The sequence below is a fragment of the Falco biarmicus genome, chromosome Z (assembly GCF_023638135.1).
Source record: "Falco biarmicus isolate bFalBia1 chromosome Z, bFalBia1.pri, whole genome shotgun sequence".
NCBI lineage: Eukaryota > Metazoa > Chordata > Aves > Falconiformes > Falconidae > Falco > Falco biarmicus.
The window spans coordinates 69,734,212-69,761,010 of record NC_079311.1 but is presented as its reverse complement, the minus strand read 5'-3'; the positions used below and the strand labels follow the sequence as shown (position 1 = coordinate 69,761,010).

General features: G+C 42.9%; 2 protein-coding genes across 5 annotated transcripts in view; both read left to right on the top strand.

Moving 5' to 3' along the window:
* Positions 1-271: 271 nt before the first annotated feature.
* ZNF131 (zinc finger protein 131) lies at positions 272-20,114 on the top strand. Of its 4 annotated transcripts, XM_056325228.1 has the most exons (8): positions 272-423; positions 3,261-3,399; positions 5,979-6,080; positions 6,906-7,050; positions 10,494-10,857; positions 10,960-11,182; positions 15,296-15,426; positions 17,940-20,114. In XM_056325228.1, exons 2-8 carry the CDS (start codon positions 3,276-3,278, stop codon positions 18,591-18,593), a joined length of 1,743 nt encoding a protein of 580 aa, XP_056181203.1. In that variant the 5' UTR covers positions 272-423; positions 3,261-3,275; the 3' UTR covers positions 18,594-20,114. The 4 variants fall into 4 exon arrangements, with proteins under 4 accessions (XP_056181203.1, XP_056181201.1, XP_056181202.1 ...); XM_056325226.1 differs by having other exon boundaries at positions 10,494-11,182; XM_056325227.1 differs by lacking the exon at positions 272-423 and adding an exon at positions 2,147-3,011 and having other exon boundaries at positions 10,494-11,182.
* A 2,450-nt stretch (positions 20,115-22,564) lies between these two features.
* Positions 22,565-26,799, top strand: part of NIM1K (NIM1 serine/threonine protein kinase) — a 31,918-nt gene continuing 27,683 nt past the window's right edge. Inside the window, exon 1 of the mRNA XM_056324258.1 lies at positions 22,565-22,625. The gene's annotated coding sequence lies outside the window, so the exon portion shown is untranslated. The remainder of the gene's footprint in view (positions 22,626-26,799) is intronic.

Here is a 26,799-nt window from a genome sequence, read left to right as displayed (position 1 = left end):
CGGCGCCCCCACCCGGCGCGGGCACTACCGGCTGCCCAGCGGCGCCGGGACGGTGCAGGCCCTGGGCGGGGAGCGGGGCAGCCCCCGCCGCAGCCGCGGCTCGTAGCGGCAGCACCGCCCCGCGGGCGCGGGCGCGGGCGCAGCGACCACAGCTCCCAGAACGCACGGCGCCGCCCCGCCCCGCCCCGCCCCGCCCCGCCCCGCCCCGCCCCGCCCCGCCCCGCCCCGCCCCGCCCCGCCCCGCCCCGCCCCGCCCCGCCCCGCCCCGCCGTGTGAAAGGTGACCCTGACGTCACTTCCCTCGCGCGGGGCAGGACGGGAATGCGAGTCGCGATTGGCCGGCGCTCACCCTGCTTTCCACCGTGCTAGCGAGCAGGAAGCGGTAACGGCGGAGCGGGCGCGGCGGGGCGAGCGGCTCCTCGCGGTGAGTACTTAGCGGAACCACCTACCCACCCCGCGGGGCGCCGCGCCGCCGGGCCGCGACCCGGCCGGGAATTGAAAAGGATCGATTTAATGCGCGCTTTGATGACGTAATAAGGACCAACGAGGCGGCGGTGCTGCCGAGCGGGCGGCTCGGGCCGGCACCGGCCGGTCCCGCTCCTCGGGGGGGGGCGCCCCGATGGGACGTTCTCGCCCGCCGGCGGCCGCTCGCAGCGCTCTCGGAGCGCCCATGCCCGGCGGGCACTCGGCGCTGGCTAGGCCTTCCGCCTTCTCCCGCTCCTGGGACTCGGCGGCCGCTCATTGGCTCCTCGGCCTGGGGCGGGCTCTGCCACCGCGTTACGATTGGTGGGGGCTCTGCTGACTGCCATCAGCGCCCGCTAATGGGGCCGCGACGGGGGTGCGGGGGGCCCGTGGCTCGCCGCGGGGCGCGATAGCCGGGGCTGGGCGGGGGCGGGGCCTGCGGGAGCGCGCCAGAGCCGCGGGGCGGGCGGGGCGGCCGCCCAGGGCACCGGGACCCTCACCCCTCCTGCCCGGCCTGTGGCGGGGCTGCCCCCCCCAGCGACGCCGGGGACCCGGGGCTGGCTGGGCGTCCTTGCCCTGCGGTTGTTCCCGCTTGGGGAAAAGCGCGCGGCGAAGCGCACGAGGAGGCCCTGGAGGCGACCGCTGCGGTGCCCCGCCAGGCAGCCCTCGGATCCCCCTGCCCCTGTACGGCTGCAGCGAGATGGCGGCCGTTTGGCCAGCGCTTATTCTGCCTCTCTGGGTCATCCGAATTGCCGTGACACTGCTCTGACTGCTTGCGTTCCTGTATCGGCCACGTAGGCAAAGAAAGCACGTGTCTAGTGCCTCAAATGCAGGGAGTCCCTGTGGCAGTCCAGGAGGATAACGATAATAGGGCTTCATTGAGGTAGACTGATAAAAACAGATGTACAGATCGCAGTGCATCACATGAGATGCATCCCATTACAAGCTGGTAAGGTTAAGGTTAAGTCAGTAGTTGACTGGGTCTTCCAAGAAAATCAAGGTAAACAAGGAGTCCAGTTCCCATCAGTTGTCTAAACAGCTGAAGTAGTGCAGTTCCCATCACATGGCCATGTGCCTACTCGTAAGTGGCAACTTGGATCTCGCTTCTGTCTTGCACGGCTTCTTGGTCTTCTCGACTGTACCTCTCAGTTCTTCCTCCAAAGTAGTCCTGCTCTTACTGAATACGTATGGTTCGATTGGGCTTTTTTCTGCAATGTGAGTTTTTAAAATGAGAATACTCAATGCTGCAACTGCTTTTACATACACACTAAGTTCACACTTTAGTTGTGTTAATTCATGACAAAGTAGTCATCATAAGCTCTATGTTTTGTCATTCATGTTTTTAGAGTGTTCTGAGAAAGGCTTTTTAAAATTTCTTGGATTTCTTCGGGGGCAGGTTACTCTATTATTGTGATGAGGGTTTTGGTAAGATACCCCTACAAACATTTGGAAGTAAATTGCATTTGGGTAAGTGGAAATCCTGAGAGTTACAAGTCAAAATTTTGTTGTTGAAGGCATCTGCTGCCTTCTACCTCACCTTCCCTCTTGCCCTCACAGGCTGATCTTCTCTGTTCCTTTTAAGACCCTGATAGGTATTTCAGCATCTTGGCAAAGCTGTAACAGCAGTGTCATGTTTTAATCCCAGCTGGCAACTAAGCTTTTTTGTCACACCAGAAATTCCTGTCTTTATAGTCAATGTTTGGTTTGATACTACCTGCTCTCCTAACTTCCTTCCTTTTCTCCGTACTAGGTATAACAGTATAGCGAAGGGTATGTCTCAAATTCCTTTAAGATTCATGCAAGCCTGTCAGAAACCCCATGTTCTTCAAAGTGGATTAGGCTGTGTAAGCAAGCAATGTTTCTGTGCTAATGTGACTTTGACCTATCTTTGCTTTTTCTGCGCCGTTCTCGGTCTGAGCCATGGGAGTTGAAGATGAGTGCTACTGCACAGATCTAAAGTCATTTTGCCTGGACTTCATTTGTGAAATGCTTTCATTGAGTCACTGGGGCTCTCTCCTGAGGTTCTTTTGCATAAACAGCAGACTTAACATCTGCGTTTCCTCCACAGACAGAATTCTGCTAAACCTCTTCAGGTCTGAGACCCTTTGCAACACCCACCCCCAGCTATGTTTATTGTATAAGTAAGGGGGGAAGGGCCATCAGATCACAAGCGTATGTGCCTCTTTCAAAAGGTTCACAAAGAATCTTTCACCTGGCAGGGGAGAAGTAGGCTGGGTGAATAAGATGCTCTTTAGTTTTGGATGTGATAGCACATTAAACCGCTGGCAACTCCTATGTACTCAGAGACTGAAAAGGGCTGCTTTGTTACATCCTTACATCTTGTAAGTAAAAATCTTGTAAAGAAGTAAACATCTTGTGTTCACTAGGCACAAAATCTGATTTGGAATATGACCATTTTTAAGAACTGTTCTCCCACCAAGTGGATTGGTGGAATTCCAAGAAGTAACTACAAATACTCTGATATTATGCTGCTGTGGTGTTGAATTGCTGTGGAGAGGTTACATCCCTGCTATATTTTCTCTAAGGAAGGTGGGTCCCTGCTGAATCTGTAGAATAAAGCAATACACTTACCCACATTGACTGTATTTTCATTAACCCTACCATTTCCTACCTGTCAGCTAAAATCAGGTAAACCTGTTACCAAGACAGTTTAGTGTTTCTATTGGTTTCGTAGTCCCTGAAAAGTGCCAGTTACTTCATGTTTGTATACCAGCCTGACTATGCATACTATTTACTGAGCGGTGCGGTATTCTTACTGTCATACCACATCTTTTGCAGACGAGGCCTTTTGCCATGGAAGCTGAAGAAACGATGGAATGTATCCAGGAATTCCCTGAACACTATAAAGTTATTCTGGATAGACTAAATGAGCAACGTGAGCAGGACCAGTTTACAGATATCACTCTGATTGTCGATGGTACGTACACACCTGAGAACCAGTTGGTATACAGAGAATTGTGAAGGCTGGGCTGGGAAGCTGTTTGGTTTGTCACAGGTCAGCTGTCAAACAGGGCTGCTAATAAGTACTTGGTTCTGTCCCAGTGTGGGGGTTTCTTGCAGAGTTTCATTTTAAATCTTGGGGACGAAGAGAGTCTCCAGAAGTGATTAATAATTTTATTAATAAATTAATCCAGTGATTAATAATTTTGCTTCTGCTTTTCCAAATGAGGGGCTAAATATTTTCAGACAGAAGCCCACTTTGAAACTTCTGTGTGGCATTTAACATGTTAAGGATTTCCAAAACATTGTTAACATATTTTTCCCTAACTTGAGCTGAATGTTTTGCATGCAGAGAACTTGTACAAACTTGTGTTTAACAAAAACAACAACAAAAACAAAACAAAAAAACGCCCACCACCACAACCCCACACACACCTTGAAATAAGATTTACTTCTTGCTTCTCTGGTATCTGCCTACTATTTTAATATGAAGATGATGAGAGGACTGGAGCATCTCTGTGACGAGGAAAGGCTGGGAGAGCTGGGCCTGTTTAGCCTGCAGAAGGAATGAGATGGGATCTGATCAATGCATACAGGTATCCTAAGGGCGAGCGTCAGGAGAATGGGGCCAGGCCCCTTTCAGTAGAGCCCAGTGACAGGACAAGGAGCAATGGGCACAAACTGCAACCCAGGAAGTTCCACCTGAATCTGAGGAGGAACTTTACTTTGGGGGTGGCAGAGCACTGGAACAGGCTGCCCAGAGAGGCTGTGGAGTCTCTATCTCTGGAGATACTCAAAACCCGCCTGGATGCGATCCTGTGCAGTGTGCTGTAGATGAACCTGCTTTAGCAGGGGCTTGGACTAGATGATCTCCCAAGGTCCCTTCCAATGCCAGCCTTCTGTGATATAGTTAAAATAGGGTAGAAGCACTCACTTCTCTTATGTGTTCTAAGGACAAAAGTATTAGTTTAAAAGGATGACAGAGATACAAGGGCTTATTATCTCCTTAGAAAAGATGGTGTCTGATGGATTACCTAGATTGCTTCTTATCCCAAACATGTCTTAGAACAGATGAGTTCAAGTACAACAGGCCGTGTCCACTAGGACAGGCTTAGCTAAAGGAGTACCACCAGATCTTTAAAAGGGTAGTAAAGACTTGCTTGAAGGAAAAGGATTCTACAGAACACAAATTGGAAAAAAGTAAGTCAATAAAGAGAAAAATTACTCTTCAGAAGCTGCCATAGTTTCACTGACAGCGCTTGCACAAAACTTATCCTGCATGTTTGTTCCTGCTCTGGCATTGCCAGATCCATGTGTTGAGCTCAAAGCTGTTGTGTAGATCTAATCTATGTCAATTCTCTTACCTTAGTCCCATGGGGCCTTATGACTGTCCATGCCTGTGCCTGGGAGAACGCTGTTGCCTTGTTGGGGGATATGTAGTCTGGAAAACACAAAGAACAGAGCAGAACCGCTTCTGTTCTGCAGTGGTGTTTATGCTGGCAGAAATAGTGATAAAATACATCAGTCTGTGTCACATCTCACCAAGAAGGAGGGAGGAGTGACTCTGATTCACTGATTCTTTTGGTTGGAGTAGGGTATACACAGTAGCAGAGGTCCATAGGCAAACAGACTTTTATTCCATAGACGGGGATGGGGGCGGGGAGAGAGAGAGATCACCAGTCCTGGATCCAGCACTGGGGCTGCCGATGGGGGATGTTTTGTGTAGGAGCACTCATCCTGAAGTCCCTTCTTTTATTTGGCACTTGCCTTCCTCTTTGGACCATCTCTTATGAGAATCAGCCTCACTTGCCATGTAACATAGCATGCATGCTCCTTATGGGTGTGGTTCGGCAAGTCTTTTTGGTCTTGAATTGAGCCATATTACCTTTCCTCCAGCTACTGCAGAAATCTGCTGACTCTGTTCGCTGCTTCTTGGGCCATTATTTACCCTTCGGCAGGCTGTTCCCTCTTAACAGTCTTTAGTTCATACAAAGTAACCTTTTGCTTGATCTTGAAAGTGTTGGAGATGTTACTCGAGTTTTTGAGACCTTCCTGGGACAGGCTAAGGGGATCTCCACCCCCTGTTCCCTTAAGGAATTTCATCTCCTGCTGGTGTTTGCACCTTTCTGAGCTTTCCATGGTGTCAAGTTGACTGTTTTTCCCATTGGTCTCCTACAGTCTGTAAAAGTGACAAAAAACAAGGAAGACCTGGGTAAAACCTGAGACCAGAGCCCAAGAAAAAGGAATACAGCAACAAAGTTTGTGTAGGACTCGCATAACTTAAATATGTGAGAAGAGAAATGCTAGAGTGAGTGGGTCCTCCAGCTGGTTGAGTTGCAGAGTTTCAGCAAGGTCAGTGATGCCAGCAAGGGTCTGCATGAGATGGGACAGGCTAGCTGCAGTAGTATCCCATGTTACAAGGAGACATACTAAGGGACTAGGTGCTGCTGGAATAAATTTGTAGACTAAGTGATCTCTTTTCTGCATCTGCACTTATTCTGCGCTGTGAGTGAAGAAGGTATTATCCTAAATCAAAACTTTTGTCTCTCCTTGTAGGTCACCATTTCAAAGCTCATAAGGCTGTTCTTGCTGCCTGTAGCCAATTCTTCTACAAATTCTTCCAAGATTTCACACAGGAGCCCTTGGTGGAGATCGAAGGTAATTGATTTGTGCAAATAAAAACCTTCAGAGTTGTGTGCCCAAGCTAGAAATGAATGTAGTATCCTTTGTATGGGCTTACTTATATGCTTGGTCGTATCAATTAGCTTTCCAGATCTTAGCTCTTGTGTTGTTCTAAGGCGGCTACCACCAGTGGAAAAAAGCATCCCCTGAAGAAAAATTAAGAAGAACAGTCCTGAATTAAATCTTTTGGAAGGGAAAGTTTGAGGTTCTGTGGGTGGGTTGTGTTTTTTGGGGTTGGGTTTTTTTTTTTGCCTTCCCCCCAATACATGACTAACAGAGGTAGGCGGACCTTGTATGTTTTTAGGACTAGCAGTATGACATACAATCTTTTCCCTTGAAACAGCCGTTCCAGTCAGATGGAAAAGGCTACCTGTGATGGCCAATGGCAGATTCCTTGTTTGGGATGCAAGAGCAGGATAGACATGGAGCAGTACTTGCCTGATAGGCAGGCAGCAAATTCCTGGAGCAGCCTCCAGTAACTTGCTGCTCAGAGGTCTCTTGAGAGAGATATTATATTTTTCTGTTTAAATCTGTACATTTTATTATTCAAACAACATTTTGTCCCTTTTTATCCTTCCTTTTATCTTTGTCGTGGCATAACTCTGTAGTTGCTCCAGATTCACATGTTTCTATAGTAGGCTTTATTTTCCAGCATGAGCCTTTTAAGGGTGTTATCTTCATGAAACTGGCAGGTACAATACTGTGAGCCAAATGGTGAGCAGGCGAGCGTGCAAGATTCATCAGATAGATGAGACTGAGGAATTTTGAAAAGAAACTGTTGTTTTTCTTGCCTCTATACAGGTGTAAGTAACATGGCATTTCGTCACCTAATTGAGTTCACCTATACAGCAAAACTAATGGTCCAAGGTGAGGAAGAAGCAAATGATGTTTGGAAGGCAGCTGAGTATCTACAAATGTTAGAAGCGATCAAAGCACTTGAAACCAGGTAAGCATATAAACCTCTTTTTCTTCCCACCACTGAAATGTAGAGTCACAAGAATCCTTTTATGAGAGCTGGCTGCCTGTATTTTGCAGTGCTGTTCCTTATCCTGGAATCTGCTAAACTTGTGTGGGACTATATACTCTCCTATTATAAGATATGGGTCAGAATTATACAGGCTGAAAAATGAATGTCACATTCTTTGGGCTGGAACTCAATGAAAAGTGACATGGCTGGTCAGTGTTGCAGGTATTGTAGGGCTGTGACTTTGTGATTACTAATATCAGGTCTCTGTACTATCTGACGGCCCACACCTGGTTGACAGCTGGGTGTGACGTGCCTCAGGTAACTAGATGATGATGTACCTCAGGTGTCACTAGACCACATAAACAAGCTTATGCTAGTGTTTTGGTTTCATGCATCTTTCTTCTATTTCTGGGAGAATAATCAGTGATCTTAGAGCTTCTTGCTGTAAAATTAACGTCTCAACTTTTGAATGAATGTAACTGTTATGATCAGTTTTATACAGGATCAGTATTTAATCAGATGTTGCTGTGGCACATTTTAGCCGCTGCCAGGAACTGTACTCCATCACCGAAGTCCAACCTGAGAAAAGCAGGTGCCAGTCCCATCATGCTGGTTTTTTTCCCCTTCCTTCCCTCTCACTTTCACAAAGTGCTGTCATGTTCTCATTCTTTCTGCATGCTACACTGTTCTGCTGGCATGAAGCAGAAGGAGGGGCCATAAGTGCTCCCAGCATTACAGTTATCTTTGCTTTCTCTTCTAGACCTGCTGAAAGGTCTTTGCATTCAAGCTGATGAAAGACTGTTGCTTCCTTATTGTCTCCCCATAGACACATTAGCCAAGGAGAGTGGCATTGGCCCCAGATTCCTCTAGTAGCCAGCTAAATTTTATTTTTATTTTTTAGAAAAACCCTCTACGGCATGATGCACTAGAAACTGGTTTTTTGACATCAGTATTTATTTCTAAATTAACTTATTCTGTGCTTATTCTGTGGATTTGCAGGAGAACTGAATAAGTAGTAATTTTTTTTAATAGGAAAGATAAGGAATTGCGCATTTGTAGTCCTACCCTACCCACAAACACCTCTCTTTTTTTTTTTTTTAAGTATGGTACCGCTGAAATAAACATTCTTTATGGTTTTTTTATTCAGGAGAAAAAGCAGACCTTAGCTGTCTGCTTGAGGAGTTTAAAAATAACACTTGAAAATGAAGAAGTGTGTTCTAAACAGTATCGCTTTGAGTCAGTGTGCACTGACAGAGCCGGTGAACAGGATTCAGATCCATCCATCAAGCTGAAATGTCCAGCCTGCAGTTGTTTTCCACTGTTGAATAATGTTACTCAGTCTGTTGGTTACGCGTCACTAGTGAATGCTGTAATTCTTGTGTTACAAGGACAAAACTGTTTTGCCTAATGAATGCACATGCAAGCCAGTCTATTCTTAGAGTTATTTCCATTGTTTGTAGATTTTGAAAAGTTTTTTGTGGGGGTTGGGTTGGTTTGTTTCAGGGTTTTTTTCGTTAGAAAGACAAACTTGAGTACCACTGTTGCTGTCTGTGTTCCCCACAATAAGATGGGGAGAGCTGCAATACAGTGCCTCAGTTAGAGCTTTGAAAGGGGAAGGCTTCAGAAAATTCAGCAGAGGTAGAGATAATTATAGAACTATTTGTATAGTGCAACAAAGAGTTGCACATTGCATAATGTAGACTAGAAAGAAAACAACTAGCTGTTATTCCTTCAAGTGCAGTTGTGGTGTACGTGTGTTTCCCCAATCAAAGTTTCATGCAGCGTGGTCAGGCATGATGATCTTCTCTTTGCTGAGCAGATCATTCTTCTGGTATGCAATCCTGGAGCTCCTTGCAGTAATGTCCAAAGTAACTGTCATCTTCTAGACATCAGAGATCCAGGCTAGATGAAACTGGAAGTTTACCTCTGCTGTCTGTCTCTGTTTGAATAGAGTAAGATGCAATTTAATGAGCTATGTGCTGCATTAGATCATTAGCCACATATAGATACTGGGCAAAACCTTCTCTCTGCTATTACTAGAAAATGTGAAAGTGATGGGGAGTAGATTATATAAAAGGGTTCATCAGACTGCAAAGGCAGGTGAAAGCACAGCTTACTCCTGCCAGTCTGATTTGAGGGGAAGACAACCACTCATTTTCAACACTGATAAACAGTAATAAAACCCCCAGCACATAAGTGCTGTGGATAATCTTGAGGATGTGACTTGAAAGCATTGGCCCACTGAGCTCTATGTTTGAGATGTCATATCATCCCTGACATCTTAGAGGAAGGGGGTTGTGGGTGTATGGTGCAGGGAGAACAGGAACAGAGCTGGGGGTTGTGTTTAAGCCCAGAACATTAAACTAGAACACTTTGCACATCCCAATGGCTTTTATTTTTACCTCAGCTGTTAGCTGTGTGCTTTCCTGAAGTACAAGATATTATAATAATTATCGTGTGAAGTCACAGCTGCAGTGTTTTCTAACAAGCTGTAAGTGCTGCAGGCAATTGCACACGCTCCAGAGCTTAAGAGGTTGTTTTGCTGATTGACTGGATACCAAGCAAAAATGAATTCCAAATGAAATGTAAGAATAAATGCAGTTTATTTTATTACCTTCTGGCCTAGTCCTGGAGCTTGCCTGCCTTTATACTCAGTGAAAAACCAAAATAGTTTACGCACCCAGTGTGTGTAAACTTTTATGTTTAGGCTAAGTGCAGGCGTGCACTATTTCATGATTCGTAAGGTTCACGCACACCAGGAACGTTGGCCAGACACACAAGCATGGTGAAGTTACCACCGTGACACAGCTGCACACAATATTTGTTGTCTGGATGGTCCTGCTCATATCTTGCTGGTTCAGGGGGCTCAAGACAAACACCACCCACTCATTAAAGTTGTCCTTGAGCTGCCTGAGCTCCCTGTCCAAGTTAAGCGATATCTAATTAAAGACAAATACTTTTCATAAGCAGTCATCAATTTAGTAAATTTTCACCACAGAGGTGAATACCTTAGGAAGGACTTAAATATTATTTCTGAGTAGGCAGGCCAGAGAACTCCTTCATTCAGGGAAGTTTTCTTTCAAAGTACAGAATTTCATGAGTTTCTTAGCTAAACTTATGTTATTAAGCTAACTGGCCTTTCTTCTTGATAGGTGCTTTGTGTCATTCAAACAAAGCTATTTAAAACACTTTTGTAGCCTTATATCAAAGGCTCTGCAGCTTTAACCATGATGTTTTACAGCTCTAAGGAGTGTAGGTTAAGGGCAAATTAGCTTCTGACATTCACACAGATTATGTGGTCATTAATCATTCAGTGTCTTTGAGAAACAGCTAGAAAGTGTTGATTCAGAAGCCAGTATTAGGCAGGATCTGTTATGTCAGTGCTTATGGATCTTAACCATTTTTATGTGAATGTTTTACAGGAACAAAGAAAATTCATCACCCTTGGAATCAAATCAAGAAGAAGGTAAAAATAAACCAAAAAAAAGGAAAATAGCTGAAACCTCTAATGTTATCACAGAAACACTGCCATCTGCAGAATCAGAGCCTGTTGAAATTGAGGTTGAGATTGCTGAAGGAACAATTGAAGTAGAAGATGACAGCATTGAAACACTTGAAGAAGTAGCTTCTGCAGAGCAATCCATAAAGTACATACAGACAACAGATACATCAGATGAATCTGCTTTGGCTCTTTTGGCAGATATCACCAGCAAGTATCGTCAGGGAGAGAGAAAATGCCAGATCCAAGAAGAAGGTGATAGTGCAACTGATCCCTCGTGCAAACAGGTAGAAGGTATTGAAATTGTGGAACTTCAGCTGTCACACGTGAACAATTTCTTCCACTGTGAGAAATGTAACCGTTCGTTTAAATTGTTTTACCATTTTAAGGAACACATGAAAACACACTCTACTGAGAGTTACAAGTGTGACATATGCAATAAAAGGTACCTACGAGAGAGTGCTTTGAAACAGCACCTCACCTGTTACCACCTTGATGAAGGTGGTGCCGGCAAGAAGCAAAGACCTGGGAAGAAAATACATACATGCCAGTACTGTAATAAGCAATTCGACCACTTTGGACATTTTAAAGAGCACCTCCGGAAGCACACAGGTAAAAGTACTGCTATAGTCCTGTCGTTATGACCTTAGCTCTAGCATTTTAGGTTTTTGCATGCTTTGGGGAAATAGGGAATGTGCTGAAGAGAACACGAGTCCTGAGCACTTGGCTTCTAGTTACAACTAAAATGATGGTTTGCCTTTTTGTTTGTTTTGTTCTGTTTCCCATTGATGTAAACTTTTGAGGGATTGAGGGCCTTAAAAATAGGTGCCTAAACCCAGGAAGCACTGATGAGGCTTCTCTCTCAAGTCTATTAAATCTTAAAGATTTTTTCAAAATCTTTATTAAAGCATGTTTCCTTCTTCAAAAGTACCAAGCTGAGGAGCTACTTATATTGTTATAATTTTACTAGTAAGTGTTTCTGTTGAAATACAGTCTAAACTGTGAGCTTCTCAGTTTAGAGGGTTTCTGTATCTAACAGAACTTCTGAGCAAATGCCTATGGATCCATCTTGTTTGGAAAGTTTCACTCTTGCTTTATGATTTGATTTTTCTTTGTTAATTAACACAGCAAAACATTTCTAGTCACTGTAGTATGTACTTTTTTTTTTACTGTGAAATCTGCCTCTGAAATCTGGTATGGCATCTTTTGAGTACAAAATTACTTGTGCTCCTTCTTTATAATATGGAAGGTTAAGATGCTACTGCTTCACCTCACTGAAAAGCCTACTGTCTGAACAGATACTGAGCATTATACAGATAACTGAATGCGAAATGTATGCAGTCCTGATCTTCTAGATGTTTTTGTTTAATACATCAGTCATGACTTATCAGTAAGAATTTAATGAAAGGTAGCATCCCTGTTTCTTCTGCAGCTTTTTATTGTTGTTAAAGCCTTTTAATTAGAATTTCTTTGCATATGGGTGTCGCAACGGAGGGAAGACACAGTCACTCAATATGAGTGATCAGCAGACTTCGTTTATTGTGCCTTACAGTCACCTTTTATGCCTTGTTATAATTAGCTCATACGTATTACAAAAGTTAAGCTCATTATTGGTTAGTTGCCTAAATACCAAGCCCGCCCCTAGTTTCTCTTCTGTAGTTATCTGTTCCCACCTGTAACATTCTTTTCCCACCGCGATCTTCCTGTTACTGTGTAACAAGAACAGCCAAGGATAGTGTATTTTTGCTTTACTTCAGAAAAGCTGAGAGCGATGTGCATTTTTGTCCAGCCAGCTGGACTATGTCTATGTGACCCTTTTCAGCTAGCCAGTTATCCACATATGGGTATGGGACTTCACAGAGTATTGATATATGACACTGTGTCCAGTCTCTTCCAAAGAGCCCCGTAAAACTTCCGTTTAGAAACACTCTGGCAAATCCTTGTCCCCCACGAAGCAGGGAATGTTTCTGCATGATGAGCAGTCTAAATACAAGCTACTTTACGAAAGTCTTTTCAGAGACAATTTTGTGGCAGGTTAACAGAGTAACCCCAATACCACAATATGTTGATTGCAGTTGCAATGAAGGATTTTGGGCACAAATGAACTTGGGACATCACAGAGGAGGTACAGAGTACTTTCTAAATATATATTGTTACAAGAAGTATAATGCATGGCACCTAATTCTGGTTTACCATTTTGAAAAGCTTTAAGCTTAAAATCAAAACAGATACTACATTTAACTGTGGTCTCCTAAGGTCAGTGGAAAAATTCCCATTCAGTCAAAGTCTTTCTAAGTTCTGAATTCTGTATAGCATTGATTGAATGCTAAAATGAAATTAAAAGGCCTGGGAGAAAATGTCCTACAGAGTATTTGATCCTGTTGCTGCTTAATCACACTAGCAAATACATGAAAATAGCAAGTGGGGCAGAAGTAGAGCCCTGATCAGTGTTGGTAATTCTTTTCGATGTAGTAATTTGATGTTACTAATGATTATTATCTTCGTCTCAATAAAAGAATGGAAGGAGATCCACAGAGTTTCTCTCTTACTTATGCATACAGTGCCTTAAGCAGCTTCTGAGTGTCTGAAGAAATACCTCAAAAATGTCTTGCATGTCATGTAACTCTCAAACTATTAAGAAAATCATCTCCAGAACCTAGAAGGAGGGAGGGGTTTTTGTCTGATTCATGCATAAACATAGTATTTCCCAAAAATCATTAATATACTCCCCTCCCATATCTGATTCTGCGCAGTAAAGGTTAGAAAGGTCTAGAAATGGGTCTGGGGTATTATTCAGGTGGGTGGTACATGAGTCGGTGGTCGCAATACCCCCTGCCAGAATTACCTTTTACCTACATTCACTGTTTCTTGGCAGGTAACTACAAGTTGCTTCATTCGACTCTCCCCAGTTCCCATTAATTCTACATTTTGACATCTCAATACATTCTCCTAGGCTACACGTTATCACTGTATCCAATCCTGCATTCAATCATGAAACTGTTCCCTAAGTTCTAAACGTTCCTACTAGGTGATTCTGACCCTTGGTACGGGGCTGTACAGAGGATTTCATAGTAGCTGTTGGTTGCTATGCAAACACAAATTCCACTAAAATATTTCTTAAAACTCTATGTTCCTAATCAAATGTGGTTAATTAATTCTAACTAATAGCAGATATGTAACACTGACTGGTGCCGCCCAGGTCATGGCATTGATTTGCACTGTGCAAAAAGTCATACAATGTCTTTTGGCCTTTGGATATTGCCACCATTATCTTTGTATTGTCACTTCTGGACATTTCTGGCAGAATATGTTGAAGATTAGTGAAGAATTTGAGTAAGAATAGAATAAATCCATCCTTGACTGGTGCCTTTAAGTAATTATTTAGATGGGACCAGATCACAGGATAAGTGATGGTAAGTGGTGTGAGTTTTGCTCTGTAGTATCCATCGGTTGCTTGGGCCAAGTCTGTGACCATTGACCTGCAAGACTGATGACAGTTCAGCATCCTCTGCATTACCTGCACAACAGTCTCAAAAAGTATTTTGTAACCACTGAGGGGGAATATGCCTACCATTTAACATTTTTCTGTAGCCTTTAGGTGTGTAAGTGAGAATTATAGGCTACTTGTAGATTTCTTTTGAAAAGCTGATTAGGAACTTCTAGAATTTTGTATTTCTGAAAATACAGATTTATTGGCTTTCCATCTCAATAGTCAGTAACTACTGCATTTCTGAACATGCAGGCTTTTAAACTAGCTAGGATGGATTCCTATGCTATTCACTGAAATGTCTCAGCCTTTTTTGGAGTTCATTAAGCCATTTATTTCAGTAGTGATATTGGTGTCAGTACCTCCATAGATTAATTACCAGATTTTCAGAAGAAACACACTGTTCCTAATTTTTTGTACTTAATTTCCTTGAATTTCATTGTGTTTATGCATGATGAAAGTAGTAAACAGAGACATCAGTTGTTCTTTGTTACTACTTAAAGACAGTAATAACAATATACTACTTTGAATGAAAAAGAGAAAACCACCTGTTTTCAGCCTCCCCTGCTGTTGTCCTTAGCTGGCTTCTGTATTTAGTACCAGGTTTGAAATAAAGTGGCCAAACTGAAGGCATTTTTTATCTTACTTGTGCGCATTTATGTCCCTCAGTACTTTCTCATCACTGTATTTTGGAGTGGGGAGGGGTGGTGGTGGTGTGTGTTTGTTTTAATACTGGTGCATTGTTATTTTGTGTTCATTCCATGCCAGCTTCTTTTTTTGGAGCTCAGTTTTCAGCGGTGAAGCATAAGCTGTTACTGTTCTTGAAAGTAAACCTTTGTATTATTTAAATAGTTCCTTCTTTAATGTGTCACTTTGGGTATTTACTAATGTTGATTCTTTCATTGTAAATATTATCAGATAAAAAGAGAGAAATAGCTGCTATTTCTTCAAGATCTTTTGTCAGCATAGTAATCAAATTTCCATAAAATCCTAAATGTACCATAAATAGCAGTAGTAATGGGTTTTTTTCTAAATGACAGTTATGAGTCCACATTAAGTTTTTGCCCTTTTATTAGATCTGCACAGAATGTCTTCCTTTTCTTCTGTAGAACAATCCAGGTGGCCACATCCTTTACAGCATATTTATCAGCCTGCGCAAAAGGGTGAGAGGGGAAAAAGAGCTGACAGAAAACTGGCTGGTTTTATACACTTACAAATCCCTGTGTCTGTCTTAACAGGTGAAAAACCATTTGAATGTCCAAACTGCCATGAACGTTTTGCCAGGAATAGCACGCTTAAATGTCACCTGACGGCTTGTCAGTCTGGAGCTGGAGCTAAAAAGGGAAGAAAGAAGCTGTATGAATGCCAGGTGGGTAATGGAAGTAGCAGAGTCTGAGGCGGGATACCTCCTTCCTCTGCCGAGGGAGTGTGGGAGTACTGAGCAGGAAAGGCAACGAGAGTGGGCTTATGTCTCCAAGAGCTATTTCTAGTGAAATAAATACAAGGATCACATTCAACCGCAACATGCAGACAAGTTCTTATATCTAAGTAGTTCTATTTTAAATAAGGAATTACTGATATGAAGCCTCATAATACTTATACTCAGAGGGATTCTTATGGGTAGGTAAGTGTTCATCTGCATTTTACTGATCTTTCTACTTCATGTTCAAGGTTCTTGATGCACTGACCTAGGCCTTTCCTACTTGTAAGCATGCTTCACTTAAGAGTCCAAAATAGAAAATATTCCCCTTATTGTTGTTATTATTCTGTTTGATACCAAACATAATTGAGTTTGTCTGGAAAGTCATTCCAACTTACAATGACAATCTGTAACATCTTTTAATCAAATATAAATGCTGTAGATGGATACCTAGGGTACTTGGTCACTATATGTGACTGACATTTGAAAAGCTGTTCAGATATGTTACTTAGCTTTTAAAAGCTGATTCTGAAAAGCTAGAAAATACAAGAGGTGAGGCTGGCTGTAGCAATTTTTTTTTTGCTCTTTTGCTGCCCCACTGCTGTGATGGTCTTGAATAAAACACGCTGCTCTCATGCTCTATATTGTGTGTGGTCTTATGTTCTCTTGTGCACACTCTCTCAGTTTCTCACATGCTCTCTCATATGTTCTCCCTTAAGGATCTCACATTATTCAGTTCTCAGAGTGGCTGTGGCTTGAGGTTAAATCGGACTGTGCAGTGAAGAGAATGGCTGGATATTGGCTTTATTTGTTCCAAAGGAGAGTAATCTTATTCGCAGAATGTGTTGAATACTGCAGTAGATGAGTTAATTTTATGTTGCTAATCAAATCATTTAATCAGAAGTTTCACTGAGGCGTTGCACTATTTAGTTGTTACACTATTCTGAAGTTAATTCTCGGGAGTGTACCTTCATCTTAAAGATAAGTTTGTTCTGAATGTGAGAATTACCGTATAAGACAAAGTTGTACTTAACAGCTTCATTTGAACATACTGCTTTGTCTTTGTGACCCTTTGGTCTAATCACTTTGTGTCATTGCTTTCTTTTGCTAAATTGATACCACATCCTCTCACAGAACTTGTGAATGTGGATTAGTGTTTCTTCAACCTGCAAAAACTACAGCAATTCTTGGATAAAGTTTTCTTGAATTTTTCTCTCTTTAGAACTAAATTTGAGTAGTGTTCAGTAAATAAATCTTGTCTCACTGGACAAAGAAGAGAAGACAAAATTGTGCTTCTTTTATGAGCACTTTTGGTGATCTTCAGTGTATGCCTTGAGTACTGAATTAAGCTCCATGTGCAAGAACAGTACTTAACGTGCTTGGGTATGACTGATAGTCATTATCTTTATGTGCGACTAAGTAATTTTGAGTGCTTATCTGTAAGGTTAATATTTATAAAAGTGTATGTGCAACTTTTCTGAAGTGAGCCTGGGAAAGAAAAAAAGGCATGGCACTAGCATCACAAACCTGTTTTAACAGACTTCAACAGAAAAACTGCAGTATTTAGCTCCACTACACAGACCTGTTCTTGAGTTAATCCCTGTCAGATATTTCATCATCCTTCTGTGCTGTGGCTGATGGACAAGATGGAGAATTCAGTTTCAAAACTGTTTGCCAGCAGCCAAGAACACTTGCATGGGCAAAGAGTCCTGAGCCTCTTTCTCTGCTCTAAGTCTGACTCTATCTACCCTGTTCTCTTTCTGCTACCCTGGCACCTCATTCATTTCTGCAGCCTCTGTGTTGTTTTCAGGCTACTTAACTTAGCACCAGCTGAAGGGAAGGAAGTGTGCTCATGTACTTTGTGAAAACAATGTGTCTGCAGTTGAGGCAGTACTTTTAGCTGGAAGGCAATAAAAGGGATGGAGTTTTAAGAGAGTTTTATCTGCTGAAATCACTCAAGTGTTTTTTTGAAGTGGCAAAATAGGGTAGTTCAGTCTAGCCAGTTAAACCTCATGATGCCATGAGCAAATGAAAGCTGATAAGGAAGAGTTAGCTAGTAGAACTTCAGTAAAAGGACAGTTTGTGTTGCACTTTCATTTTACAGTATTATTACATAAATAGCTTTCCACTCAAAACTAGCACCAGACAATTACTGTGGCATGATGCTGTATGTGAATTTCACATAAGGTTAAAATAAGAAAGCTTTCAAATGCTTCACTGACAAATTTTGTAGGTATCCTGTGTATGCACAATTCAAAGTAGCACGCTGTTTCTAAATACCAGGTTTTCTGGTGATCTGAAGCTGACTTCTCAGCTTTTTAAGCTTTTACCTCTAACGTATATGTTTTTTTTTAATGCAAGTAGCAAGAAGCTACACTATGTGAAGTCATGATCTGAAATAGGCACTATACTTTGTCATATTTCTCTTGGCACTGTTCAACACACTCTGTCTTTTGTTTCAGGTTTGTAACAGCGTGTTTAACAGCTGGGATCAATTCAAAGATCACTTGGTAATACACACTGGTGACAAACCCAACCACTGTACCTTATGTGATTTGTGGTTTATGCAAGGCAGTGAGCTGAGAAGGCATCTCAAAGAAATGCACAATATTGCAGAACGAATAGTGACAGAAGAGGTTCTGCCAGTGGAAGCTGAACCAGTAACGTCAATGACTATAATAGAACAAGTGGAACAAGTCCATGTCCTACCAGTAATTCAGGTACAAGTGGATCCTGCACAGGTCACTGTGGAACAGATGCACCAGGATCTCATACAGGACAATCAAGTGAAAGGCACACAGATGGATGAACTGCAAGAACAAGTGCAAATTAGTTACTTGGAAGTTGAACACATTGAAACTGAACAAGGTGCTGAAGTTCATGTGGAGCAGTTACAAGTTGAGCATGTAAATCAAATACAGATGGAAGAAGTACAGGCAGAACTTATAGATGGAACAGATCTTGAACAAGTGGAATATGAAAGTGTTGATCAGAGAGAAGCAGAAGAAAAGGAACATAATCAAGTAGAGGATGCAGATAAGGAAGATCACGAACAAGCTGAAGACTTAAAAACTCAACAGTTAGTGGACACACAGAATTACAAGGTGCATGACTAGGACAGATAACCACACTGTGGGTTTAGGAATGAAATACCAAATTATTTTTGTTAACTTTTACATTGTTTTTTGAACTGTTGGTGGTCACCTTTCCAATATGCTGTCCTTAGGAAGCTGGACAAGTGGACCAAAATTAGCTTTCTTCATGTACTACTAAACTTTTCTCATGTGGAAAATAACTTTTCCATTCATGTAATACCATGAAACAGAAACTGCCACAGACATGGACAGCTTTGTGAGGATTTTAATAATGAATAGCTTGTGTCATTGTTACAGCATCCTTGCGTAAGAAAAGAAAAAGAGTAACTTTTCCTCTTGCCATTGAAGCAAAGTCTTGTTATAGATTTGCAGGGTGTCTGTGGCAGAAGAATCAGTAAAATCTGGTGGGTTCTGTTTTAATTGGCAATTGGATACCTGTGAATTTTTGGATCAGACTGACTGCTGGTTCCTGACAGTGGTCCCTAACTTTGAGGCTGGGGAAAAAAACATTGTTGCTGGAGGTCTCTGAGCACAAAAATTCTGTGCCTGTTCAACACAGACTGGTCAAATTTCCACAAAGTTCCTAGACTATCCAACAACCTAGCTGAGTAAAAGGCAATGTAGGTTATGTTATAGCGCTTTATATTTTTGCTTAATATTGTCAGCTGCTGATTTTTTTTTTTTTTTGCGTTAAATTTAGTGGCAGGGAGCTGAGGGAAGAAACCAATTCCACATTGAGTCAGCTTGACACTCTAAAAGGGACATATTGAAATAGGAAAAGCTCAGTAGAATCTATGGTAAACATGAGCTGAAAGAAAGCTACCAGAAAAGTCTTTATTTTATAAATCATCCTTTTTAAAAATGAATATGTTTAAACATAAATATATAGGAGACTTGTCTATATGGTATCAGGTTCCTGGTTTTTTGAAATGGAATTCTGACACTTGACACAAAGATATGCTAAACATAAAAGTAAAAGCCATAGGTATGAGTGCTAAACTGTGGATTGAAAAGTAGGAATGTAAATAATTTAATCAATATTGGACAATAAAACAATACCAACCATGAAAAGTTGCATTATTTGTTTCATCCAATAAATTAGGAGCAGCTGAGTGACTGGCAGTTACAGTGCCAGCTCCCAGTGGTAAGAATCAATCTCATTTTTAATAAGATTACTCTTTACTGTAAAGTTAGATTCATTTAGGAAATAATTGTCTAGCTCTATGTTCAAGGATGCTAAGAACTTCTAATTCTTAGTTATTGTCCTGAGATTAGAGGTGCTCCATATTTCTGAAAAATTTTCTTTTCAAAGCCTTAATTGAAGGGAGGAAATTTTGCAAGGACGTTCCCTAATACGGCTGTTAGTCATGTAGATATTGGTTAAAATCAGGCTTTTCTCTTCAATCTTCACCAAATGCAGGGTTGTTTCCTGGGATTTGTGCTTTAATTTAGTCTCATTCAAAATGAATCTTGCGTTTCGTCGTAGCCTTTCAGAAAATGTTGCAAAACAAACATGGAGCTCAATTAAAATTTCAAACAATTTGATTAGTGTAACTTACATTCTTTTTTATTATGTTTTGTGTTTTCTGAGGTGCAAGTAATATGTGATGAGATTCTATGCGGGTGGAAGAACATGGCCCAGTGTTAAGCATGAAAGTAAAAGTTGGTTATTGTATTTATGCCTAGCTTCTGATAACAAGCCAATCTTTTGATAACATGGAGGGGACAAGCCTGCTTACTTAGCTGTATAACTCATTTTTTTTATGTTTTTGAGTGTATAGGCACAAGGTCTATATCTGTGGAATTAAAGGAACAGTCTGGCTGTGTGTCTAACCAATGAAACTAACTTTTAGGTAATTTAAATCCAATGCAAATTGAGCATTTCATGTGGTAATCGGTAGCAGGGCTGTGGTTTGGGAAGCACAGTTGGGCTATTTCTTTCTCCCCTTTTCAATAACAATTCATTAATTTGGTAGGAGAGTAACAATGCTCTGCTGTTAGACCCAGTGCTGCCCCAGCCACAGCCTGGGTGGGAGCATGCAGGCACCATGAGCAATCCCCTCCTTACCCTGAAGGACAGGGTGGAAGGCTGTCATCAAGTAATGCCTCCAGTGGAGACCCTTTCCCTTTGCAACCCTGTCCTTACAGTTTCCTTCCCAAATGTCTGAAGCCCAAGTTGCTCCCACCAGTGGAGTCCCTTATGCCTCATTACTGCACAGCTGATACTGGAGGAGGGAAGGTTGACTGGGGGCTGCTCTCTGGAACAGCCACATTGTCATCCTCTTTCTGCCCCAAACGTCTGTATAGACACACAGACCTCTCTGTATTACCTACGCACCATTGGAGGAGATCTTGCCTCTAAATACATACATACTGTTGGTCCCAGAGCCCTGTATTATACGTGTACTGGCCTGTAGCTTGCAATGGGGCAGCATGCAAGTTGTCTAGGCAGTAGGAAGTGGAAAAGCTGGAATGAACAAAAACCCGTAAGATGTGTTTGGATACAAAATAAAATTGGGCATCAAATATTGAGACTGAGGTTAGAGGCAGACTTGTAGATTTATATGTGATATTCCTGAGAGGCCACAAGCTGTTTCTGAAGAAAAAGCAGAGAGGGGAAAAGGAGCTGCTCAATAGTTTGAGAGATGCCATGTCATTGAGGCAGTGTAAGAAAGGACTAGCTGCTTTTTTTTTGAAAGGCAGTCTTCCCGAGCCAAGGCATGTTTCATCTGCAGGCTTACAAGGATGAATGAAATTGGATGTTTTTTCTGTGTGAAATGGTCACTGAAGGAGTATTGTGTACTTCTGCTTTGCTTCACCTGACTGTAGTGCAACTTTTAATTAGCTAACAGTGTAGCATATGGTACTCTTTTACACAAATTCTGTAACTATTATTTCCTGTGAGAAAACATTTTTAATAGATGTTTAACTTGGTTGCTTATTGTTAAAGGTTGAAGTATCTTTTCTACAGGGATTATCATGAAAATGTTATGTGTTGTTAGATTTTGTTGTTGTTGTTGTTCAGCTGTAGTGTTTTCTGCTAGCAAGTAATTTTAAAATGAAAGCAACCCATTTATAACAAAAATACAAATAATCTGTAGCTTGTCAAACAACTGCCAGCTCAGGCAGGTACAGCAGAAGCTGGAGCCCTTTCCTGATTAACCAGTTCAGACCTAGTGCAGCTTCAGCCGTGGCGGGACTCAACTTTGAGTGTGCCTAAGATTCGTGTCCTCGTCGTGGTGTTGTGCAGGCGTGAGAGATGCTCCCACAGCCCCCTGGTACCTGCTGCCTGCCGGGTTTTTCTGCTACCTGGAGCCTTGACATCTGCAGCTGCCTCTGCTGGGGCTTGTCTTTCCCGTTCCTTTACGTGAGGGCTGGCGGCCTTTTGGGGGAATAACTGGTACCGCTAAAAGCCCTGAATTCAGCCAGGAGGGAGGTGCAGCCTGTAGCTCCTGGGGTGCAGGTTTCAAGCGTGGGGGACAGGAGGACCCGAAGGGTGTCAGTGGGGTGCGGGGTGCTGTGCCTGCCGGCCGGGCCGGCTGCCGCGCCGCCGCCGGAGCTGTCCAAGGTTTGGCGGGAAAGGGGGCGGCGGCGCCTCAGCACGGGCTGCCCGCTCCCTCCGCGGGGCTGCCCGCTCCCTCCGCGGGGCTGCCCTCCCTCAGCACGGGCTGACCGCTCCCTTCACGGGGCTGCCATCCCCAAGCACGGGCTGCCCTCCCCCTTAGCGGGGCTGCCCTCTCTCACCACGGGCCGCCCTCACCCTCAGTGCGGCTGCCGTCCCCCTCAGCCGGGTGGCCGGCAGCCGCGCAAGGCCCCGCGCCTCTCCCCAGCACGGGCGAGGGGCGCGGTGCGGCCGGGAGCCCGTCTCTGCCGCGGGAGGGGGGGAGGCGGGCAAATGGCGGGCCGCCTGGCAGGAGCAAATGGCGGGCGGCGGGTGGGGGCCGCGGCGGCGCTGAGGCCCGCGAGCCGGGGCTGGTCCGCTGGGCGGCGGGAAGGGGCGGCGAGGGCCTGCGGAGCTGGGGCCGGACGCGGCGGGAGGGAGCCGGCTTTCAGGTACGGGCTCTTCCAGCGCGGCCGGGTGCGGCAGCCTGTGCCGGGGAGCTCGCCCAGCTTTCGTTCCTGGGCCTCCCTGCGCCTAACGGGGCTCGGCGGGGGCACCCCCCGGGTGAACCAGCCTCCCCTCGAGCTTCTGGTTTTGCTGCTGGAGGAGGCTTAATCCTTTCAGTAACAGCTTGCCGCTGCTGTTTGTATGTTGATTTGGCTAGAGGAAGAATACCGGCTAAAGGGAATTATCTTTCTCGATAACGCTACTGGTGTAACATCCCACATTTTTCAGATTTCTGACCTTTCTTCGAAACACCTAACTCAAGCAGGGTGCTGGCGGCGGGAACTGGGCGCATGCAGAGGCGGCCCTGGGTGCCCACGCGGTGGGTTTTAATTGTTATTAAGTGCAGGTTGTTTGAGAGGCACGTGCAACCCCCTCTCCTTATGCTAGGACTTCATGGGAGCCTAAAGCCAAAACACATTCTGAAGCCACAAAATACCCCAGTCCAACGGAAATGCTGAACATACAAAATATATGGCTAATTCCACGGAAGGAGTCAGGACGTGCTTTGGTGCTTTCTGGGTTGGGGTATTATTCTTTAGATAGTGTAATCTGTTCATATGGCTTTAGAGTGGCTGGCACAGTTACTGTCACGTGTAACAGTGGGTGTCACAAGAAATTTGTGGTTTCAGGACTCTCCTTTAAGGGTGTCGACTGACATTTTGACTGACTCACACCAAATGGATCTGTTGACCTCATGGGCGCACGTGTGTTATAGTGAGTTTAGATTGTCCTCCACCAGAGTTCAGGAGGAAAACTGAAAACAGGCACTCATTTTCAGGAAGAGAAGGATGTTTGTGCATGTGTGTCTAAAAACATGAATTTAAAAAGTATCCTTCTATCAAAAAGAGTTCTGAGCTACATATATAGTATTTTTTCTTGCACTGGGTAGTTTCTTTTTAAATATTTTCTCAGATCTAAACCAGTTCTAGGGCCTGAGTGATCCCATGTCTGTAAATGAGCGCATTGGTTGAATTTACTTTTCCTATCCACTTAAATATTGTCATCCATCTTCTAGTGCCTTTAATTCAACTGGTGCTTCTTTCCTAAATAGTAGCTTACCCCACAAATAGATGCAAGGACCTCAGGATTTTAGTAGTCCTAGGCAGTTGGTCTCTTTGGGAATTAGGAACTAAAGATGCCTTAATATGCCCGGTTTATTATTCTTACAGTTACTTGTTTGGGTTCTTTTGAGAGTGTTTCAAATATTGCAGCTTCTGGGGTATTTAAAAAAATGTTGTCCAGCTGTGGGGTCCTTAGCTTTGTTGTATGAAAATACTCAAAAATATTTTGTAAACTAACACACGGACTGCACTATTGCAAATACAAATAACTCATTATCATACATTCTAATCTGGTGATTATGTTTTCAAGGCAATTAAGGTGCACTGGAAGAGAATTGGTTGCTCATATTATAGCCCTGTTACAATAAACTGATCAATTAACCCTTTGCTAAAAAGGATTTTTCTTTGGGTCCTTGTACGTCATGGGAGGATTTTCTGGACTTCACCACTGCGGAAATGAGATGCTTTTTGGAGCAGAGCTGTTGCAAGTTCCTGCTCCATAAGATACGGAGTGCTGACCCAAGCAGATACAGCAACATGGCAGCTGTAACACTTCACCTGGGGGAAGCACGAGTGACATAGATAGGTTATAAGATAAATGTTCAAAAGGTGCTCTTTGGGGGGGGGGATTTGGGGGTTTTGCTCTTTTATTTTTGGAAGTAAAGTTACACTGGAGTGGGGAACATAAAAAATGAAAGCACATGAATTTGAACCATACTGACAAGTGATAGGATTAGCCCCTTACAGGTGGAACTAACCCAACTTTTGCATGGTCAGTCTTGGCCTCTGGTGTTATTCTGAAGCCTTAGAATTTGGGAGTGTTTGCTTCTCTTCCTGATTTTTACTATGAGGCAGAGAATAAAGTTCAACCTTTGAAACTCTCAGCTAACACTGAGAAAATCTCCAGCATGGCTGTTCGACTGTTCTGTGTGTTTGGATAAAAGCAGTCCTTCATGCGTAGACAGCTCTCTTTTAGGACACTTGACAAATACTGATTAGCTCAGCCTCTGGCTGTTCCTATGAAGTAAGTGAATGGCTTTTTTCTTCTTCCTTTTTTTTCTTTTTCATTTTCTATATGTTATTATGATTACACAGAGTAAATAATTCTGCAAGCAGCCAGTAGTGGAACTGAAAACACTGTCCAGCCTCCTGACTTTCTTTCTTGAAGCATAAAACCAAAGACTGTTCTCGTTATTGCAAGGAAAACAAGTTATTGAGAAAGGTAACAGCAGAATAGACAACAGCATGTCTCTTGCTTGAGAGGGCTCTGCCTAATGTGGAAAGCATGGGGTAATAGTCACTTTATTATGTTTAGAAAATAAATACATATTTGCCCACTCAGTACCCTGGAAAAATAATTGGAAAACACTAATATTTTCTAAGAAATTATGCATTTCAGACAACATCCAAGGATATTCCATTCCTTCCAGCATTCATTTACAAGCTGAGCCTTTCTTTCCTCCTGGTTCTGAATTGATACTTTAAGATGCAGAGGAAGTCAAGAAATTATACCAATCTAGATACCTGCAGTGAAACCACTGTATGTATGTCTGTGCTAGTGATAAGTCTTGTTAATGCTGCATAGAGACAGATCTGCTGAGAGGATTAGTGGGATACATTTTCTGCTGGTTGTCATGACAACCATAAATCCATGCAGCTGGCAGCTTAATCCAGTTTGCAAATTAGATCATCAATATTGAGCTGCTATATAACAGCTGGTTTAAATGCTCTCCATTTCCTTCTTTTAAAATAGTGCCCAGAGTCCAACTGATGCATTTCCAATCCTCTAGGAAAGACACCGTGTTAAACAATGGAGCAATTTGTTGCTGTAATAGCAGTGCATGACTTGGCTTATTGTCCCAAGCCCTGCATTTTTCAGGTGTTTGTAGTAAGTCATTGTTCTCAGCCTAAATTATTATGTCATTTCTGTTTTAGAGATTGTATCACAAGTTTAAGGACTCTTCAGGTCCTCATTAAGATAATCTGGTTATTGCACTGTACAACAATGAGTGCTGATACTGTCATGACTTTTAAAACTTTTGTTGCAAAATGAGAAAATCATTAATCTCAAAGGACTTTCCAAAATGCGAAAAACATCAGTATTCCCTGCAAGGCAATTGGAGCTTGCTTGAAAATTCATCTGGCACTAAACAGTTCAGGAGAACTACTCCTTGTTTGAATTGATCCTCAGTTATAGATCCCTCTTTTATTATTTTGCAAATACTATGTTATTATTTCCATGGTATTTCCTATAGTTTGCTGAGTTGTACTTATGAACTTCAGTGTTTGTGAAAGCTTTCATGAAGTCAAGGTAGCCAGGTCCAGTTCACGTGTGCAAGGCGGCCTCTTTGTGATGCTGCATTTGTGTAAAATGACAGGCCTCTGCTCCACAATAGGCTCATATATAATGCTGTTTTCTGTACAGCACAGCTGAAAGAACGAACTTTTCTGAGTCCTGGAGGAAGTGACCATACTGGCGATTGTCTTCTCTGTCCTGCTAGGCCACTGTGAATTGAGTTAATTCTGGGCTGAGAGGGAGAGCATGAAACTGCTCTAATAGTTACAAAGGGAGAGTCCACCAGCACTTCTCATTTTTGGTTCCATTTTTATACACAACAGAGTTATGTAAGTTGTTTTTTCTTACTGGTTGCAGGTTCTAGAGAATCCTTATTTAGAAACTTGGTTTTGCAGAGGTCAAGTTGGAGTCTCTGTCCACTCATGTCTTGTCCGATATTCAGAAAGTACAAAACCTACACTGTAGAATTGAGCCTGGGGCTCTGCTTATAAATAAAGTTCCACTTCTCTGGCCAAGCATGGCATAATTGCATCAGAGGAGAACTAATTCCTTACCAGCATCAATAAATGAAACACCTAAAATGAGTAGTCAGTGTATAAATCCGGGTGGGTCGTTTTCATTAGCATTTAATAAGTCTTGGTTTTATAAATACAGTGAAACAAATGGAGCAGGAATGAACATTATGAAACAGTTTATATGCTTGCTGCCCCAGCCTGGTGATAAAGCTTGCAAGTCCTCTCTCTTTCCCCGCTCCACCAACTT